The sequence below is a fragment of the Bison bison genome, unplaced genomic scaffold (genome assembly GCF_000754665.1).
Source record: "Bison bison bison isolate TAMUID 2011002044 unplaced genomic scaffold, Bison_UMD1.0 scf7180017864291, whole genome shotgun sequence".
Classification (NCBI taxonomy): Eukaryota; Metazoa; Chordata; class Mammalia; order Artiodactyla; family Bovidae; genus Bison; species Bison bison.
This window is the reverse complement of record NW_011494863.1, coordinates 10,909,985-10,916,049: the sequence shown is the minus strand read 5'-3', so window position 1 is coordinate 10,916,049 and position 6,065 is coordinate 10,909,985. Positions and strand designations below refer to the sequence as shown.

Sequence of the window (6,065 nt, the reverse complement as noted above, 5' to 3'; positions counted from 1 at the left end):
GGATCAAAGGAATAAAAGAAAAGAAAAGTAGGCTTTTTTTTTTTTTTTTAAATCATTTATTTATTTTAATTTGGCTGCACTGGGTCTTAGTTGCTGCATGTGGGATCTAGCTCCTTGTCCAGGGATCGAACCCAGGCCCCCTGCATTGGGAGCGGAGTCTTAGCCACTGGACCACCAGGGAAGTCCCGAAAGTAGGCTTTTTTGAAGGCTGGGAGGGGCTAGGACATGGCTACTTCAAAAGAAGGCTTCAGGGGGCACAAGAGCTAAGGATAGATAAGGGAGAGAAGGAAGAGAGATAGCAGGAGGATCCACATGAGATAATGCTAGCTTTAAAGACCAAAATCTACACTCTCTTGGGTGTAAACAGGAAATGCCTAAGTAAGATGAAATAACAATAATAACCTCTGTTCCTCCTATACTATTCTGATTTCCAGAAGATGGCCTTCATCTATCTTCATTTGGTAAGCTTGGGGAAGATATAGTTTTTTTTTGTTTTTGACCATGCTGCATGGCATGCAGCATCTTAATTCTCCAACCAGGTATTGAACCTGTGCCCCCTGCATTGGGAACATGAAGTCTTAACCACCAGACCGCCAAGGAAGTCCTAATAGAAGTCTTTTTAAATATATGATGATCCACTTTAATCATAAGAAGATAAATACAAAATGAAACATTACTGAGGTGCCATTTTTCACCTATCTCAGTGGTAAATACTCTGAAGTTTCACAATGTACTCTGCTGGTCAGGCTGAGGGGAAACACCTTTATATTTGTTCATGGGAATATCAACCGGTATTACCTTTAGAGTGAGAAATTTTGCAATATTATCAAGATTATTAACACATACTTCCTTTAATCTAGCAATTTCACATCTGGAAATTTAACTTATAGATACTTTTATTTGCACCTCAGTAAAATAATATATGTTCGTGAATAATCACATAGCATTATCTGTAATGCTACAAAAAATAGAAACAAACCAATATCCATCAATAGAGCGCAGTTAAATAAACTGGAACAACCACATGGTAGAAGAATACATAGCCATTCAAAGGGCCATACGTATATATATTGAATTAGAAAGACCTCCAAGATATAGCATAAGTGAAAAAAATTATAAACTTTTATAAGAAGATGGGAAAATAAGAGTATATATTTAGATTTACTTGTATAGGTACACGGAGAAGGCAATGGCACCCCACTCCAGTACTTTTGCCTGGAAAATCCCATGGACGGAGGAGCCTGGTAGGCTGCTGTCCATGGGGTCGATAAGAGTCGGATAAGACTGAGCAACTTCACTTTCACTTTTCACTTTCATGCATTGGAGAAGGAAATGGCAACCCACTCCAGTGTTCTTGCCTGGAGAATCCCAGGGACAGGGGAGTCTGGTGGGCTGCCGTCTATGGGGTCGCACAGAGTCGGACACGACTGAAGTGACTTAGCAGCAGTAGTAGTAGTATAGGTATACAGGAACTCTACAAAGATCCATAAGGAATTTAAAAGTGGTTACCTTGACTTTGCAGGTAGTAGCAGCAATTGGATGGATGAAGGGACAGGGGAGATCTTTTGCTTTTACTGTTTAAATTCAGATGTTTTAAAGCTTTTAAACTGTGTGAAGTGTACCTGTTCAAAATTTTAATTTAAAAAATTTATTCTCTACATATCTCTATCCCGAGCTCCCACTCATTGGTGCCAGCTCTGGGCTGCGAGGCCCCTCAAGGCAGTTCTGATCCTTTTCTGTGGGGCAGGACTCCAGGCATCTATAGAAAGGTCTCCTCAGGTGGTGCAAGCCTGCTTCCTGCCACTGCTGCTTACAGCACATGGTTCCCACCATCTCACTGCCCTCCCTATGATGGGCACAGTCTGTTCACCAAATGTTTCTGCTTTTCCACCTCTGAACACATGGCTGGAAGGCATGCCCTCCTGGTACTAGATGAAGTCAGGTGATTAGTTCTGGACTCTGAATTATGAGAAGCAATGGTTATTACTTCTGGCCTGGAACATTTAGTAACCAGTGTGAGACCCTCCAGAGTTCTTTGTTCCTTGCCAAGTCACCGGCCATGTTCCAGACAGTGGCTGGTGTCAGCTTGAGTTCCAGAGTGAGCATGACACTGGGAAGAGCCCCAAGTTAACCCACATTGGAGCATAAGGAAGGTGGAAACCTCATTGGCTGAAACCACTAAAAGAGTTGGGGGTTGTTTGTCTCTGCAGCATAGCCTAGCCCAGCCTGACTAGGACACTCCTGAAAGAGTGTGAGCAGCCCCAAGCTAGGGTGAGACTTTAACAGCCCCTGACCTTGGCATCCATAGGGATCATTCTACTCACAGCACTGCCTCAATGATGCCCTGGATCTCCCGCTGCAGCTCTGGCTCCTTCCGGTAGGTCTCTACCAGCAGCAAGGCCTGTTCGTAGCTGGCACAGTACACCTTATAGACTTGCTCCAACTCCTCTTGGAATTCCAGAAATGCGTTACCTGACAGTGAAAAGGCAACAAGTTCTCAAAAGCGCTTCTGCATGTCCTCTTGCTTAGAAGAGGGAGGCTGTGAGTGACACAGCTAAGCGCTTTAGCTCTGACGTAAGACTGCCTGGCTTAACCAGCACTGTAACCTTGGGCAAGTCACCTCATCTTCCTCAGCTCCCACTTTTTCATCTCACTTTCAAAAGGCTGCTGTAGGATTAAGTGACACAATGATGTAGTATGTGTGGTTAATAAACAGTATCTATAATTATAGCAATAATATTGATAATTCTCACATTTGGACAATGCTTTATAGTTTACAAAACACATTCATGTTATATCTTTATAATTACCATGTATGGCAAGTACAATTCCAAACCCTGTTTACAAAGACACCCTACAGCACAGCATGGAGAGTCAAAATGTGGCTTTGGAGTCGGAGAGAAGTAAGGCCAGATCTCCAGCCAACCCTTTCCCAGTAGCATAGTCTAGGGTGAGTATCTTATCCCTCTGACCCTCCATATTTTCATCTATAGATGGGAATACAAATAGTACTCACCTCCAAGTGTTCACTGGGATGATTAATTTTAAAAATGCACATAAAGCACCTGACACAAACTTCATTTCCCCAAAACTTACCAACTACTTATCTACTGACTGTGTATGAGGCACTCTTCTAAGTTCTTTGAATGAAATAATGACCCTGCCTCATGGGGCTGATATTCTCATGGGGAAGACAGACAATAAATAAATATATTTATTTATATATTACATATGCAAGACGATCCAACCAATCCATCCTAAAGGAGATCAGTCCTGGGTGTTCACTGGAAGGACTGATGTTGAAGCTGAAACTCCAATACTTTGGCCACCTGATGCAAACAGCAGACTCATTGGAAAAGACCCTGATGCTGGGAAAGACTGAGGGCAGGAGGAGAAGGGGACGACAGAGGATGAGATGGTTGGATGGCATCACCGACTCAATGGCCATGAGTTTGGGTAAACTCCGGGAGTTGGTGATGGACAGGGAGGCCTAGCGTGCTGCATTTCATGGGGTCACAAAGAGTCAGACACAACTGAGCGACTGAACTGAACTGAACTGACGCCAGGTAGTGATGAGTACCACAGATTTAAACAAAGCCAGATAGAGAGTTAGAGGTATCACTGTGGTCAAGAATCTGCCTGCCAATGCAGGAGACACAAGAGACGTGGGTTCGATCCCTGGGTTGGGAAGATCCCTTGGAGTAGGAAATGGCAACCCACTCCAGTTTATTCTTGCCTAGAAAATTCTATGGGATAGAGGAAACTGGCAGGCTACAGTCCATGGGGTCGCAAAGAGTCAGACATGACTGAGCAACTAAGCATACACACAGGAGATCTATTTAGGAAAGACCTCCATAAAGATGTGGATGTTTATCACAGTCCAAAAGAGGGAAGAGCAGTGCCAGGCTTAGGGAAGGACAAATACAAAGGCCTTAAGGCAAGTGAATGCCTGACATGCAGGTGACACAGAAGGCAGGTGTGGCTGGAACACAGTGAGCAAGGGCACAAAGTAGAGAAAATAAACAGGAAACTGAAGCCAGATTATGTACGGCCTTGAAGTAAGCAAATACTACTAAGTGTAGTAAGGTGTTCAGGCTTTATTCTAATGGTGGCAGGAAGTAACTAGAAGGTTTTGAGCAGGGGCAAGAATGATCTAGTTTTTGTTTTAAAAGGATCACGACCATGCTCAATTTCAATAGCACTTACACTAAAGTTATAACAATACAAGAAAGACCGGCAGTCCCCTGCACACGAATGACACGCCAAGTTGTAACATTCTATATTTTAAAAAAAACAGAAACTTATGAGATTAGTTACTTACTGGGGAGACAGAATGGGATGGAAAGAACAGGGAATGGGGTAGGACAGTAGGGATGAGAGGGGAACAGTGCTTTACTGAATATACCTTCTTATATAGTTCTGATCTTGGAACCCTGGTAATATTTTACATACTCCCAAAATAGACATACAGCTGAGACCAACCAGGATGTGGAAGGAACCCCAAATAGAATACAAACAATAAGGAATGAACCTAATTCTATTACAAATGAATAACATAACCACACTGAAGGGTGTATGAAAAAATTAACATAAGTATTTTGCACAAAAGTACAGGCTAGTAATTTTTATTAAAATATAACATAACCAAAAAAAAAAAATACTCTAAGTGACTACTAACTTCGAACACATAAGTAAATATACTGTAGATAACGGCAACCATTTCTACCTGTCACAGAAAGATGCTGCAAATAAGAAAAGAGGAAAGATTAGAATGAACCCTGAGATACTGGACTGGAATTGGAGGTATTAGTAGGAACTCATGGTTTTATGTATTTTAAATATATAAATATAGATGGGCTTCCCTGGTGGCTCAGTGGTAAAGAATCCAACTGCCATTGCAGGAGATGCAGGTTTGATCCCTGAGTCGGGAAGATCCCCTGGAGAAGGAAACGGCAACACACTCCAGTGTTCTTGCCTGGGAAATCCCAGGGACAGAGGAGCCTGGTGGGCTATAGTCTATGGAGTCGCAAAAAGTTGGACATGACTTAGCAACTAAACAACAACATAGATGGACAGATATAGAAAGAAATGGAGATATGTGTACATGCGTGTGTTGGTATATATACACGTATTTCCTAAATATCAGCTAAGAGGACCTAGAAGCAATGATACCCGAGGAGTAATAAGCACACCAAAGGTAGGAACCAGGTTTCCCAGGAGAAAAGCTGATCGCAAGGATAGGGCAGGGAAAATACAAGATGAGCTGAGAACACCTTGTGGTGTCAGAAAGCAAGAAAGTGCTCACACATTGTTAGAGACACATTGAAAGGACACAGGTGTCAACTGGAAAGAGCTCCCTATGGCCAAAGCTGGTAAAATTTGAGCAAGAAAATGAATAACAATAGTACTGGCTTCTGACTCATGGAATAAAGCAAATATCCATGAGTTTATACTTATATAAAAGTTGAATAAAGAAACAAATGGGTACAGCACAGGGAATAGAGCCAATATTTTATAACTATAAAAAATCAATAACTATAACCATTAAAAATTATGAACTGGTGCCACAACTACTGAAGTCCACACAGCTAGAGCCCATGCTCCACAACAAGAGAAACCACTGCAAAGACAAGCCTGAGCATAACTAGACAGAAGCCAACAATCACCTCAACTGGAGAAGGCCTGCATAAAGCAATGATGATCAAACACAGCCATAAATAAAATAAATTAATAAAAATTGTGAATCACTATGCTGTACAATTAAAACATATAACACTATAAATCAACTATACCTAAAAATTTGAAAACTAAAAATAACTTTAAAAAATGAATGGAAGGGACATTTCTTGCTTATAGAATAAGAATTAATAAATGTAGGTGGACAGGGGAATTGGGGGCAGGTCAAAGCCTTTGACTGTGTGGATCACAAAAACTGTGGAAAATTCTGAAAGAGATGGGAATACCAGAACACCTGACCTGTCTCTTGAGAAACCTATATGCAGGTCAGGAAGCAACAGTTAGAACTGGACATGGAACAACAGACTGGTTCCAAATAGGAAAAGGAG

At 41.7% G+C, this 6,065-nt stretch overlaps 1 protein-coding gene across 5 annotated transcripts in view; it reads right to left on the bottom strand.

The window, feature by feature from the left end:
• ARHGEF37 (Rho guanine nucleotide exchange factor (GEF) 37) overlaps positions 1-6,065 on the bottom strand; it is a 92,395-nt gene that overhangs the window by 62,017 nt on the left and 24,313 nt on the right. For all 5 annotated transcript variants that reach the window (XR_826174.1, XR_826173.1, XM_010850538.1 and 2 more), the window contains exon 4: positions 2,325-2,472. Coding sequence is in view for 3 of the 5 variants with exons in the window: in XM_010850538.1 (XP_010848840.1) it covers positions 2,325-2,472 (148 nt within the window). In the remaining 2 variants the exon portion in view is untranslated. The remainder of the gene's footprint in view (positions 1-2,324; positions 2,473-6,065) is intronic.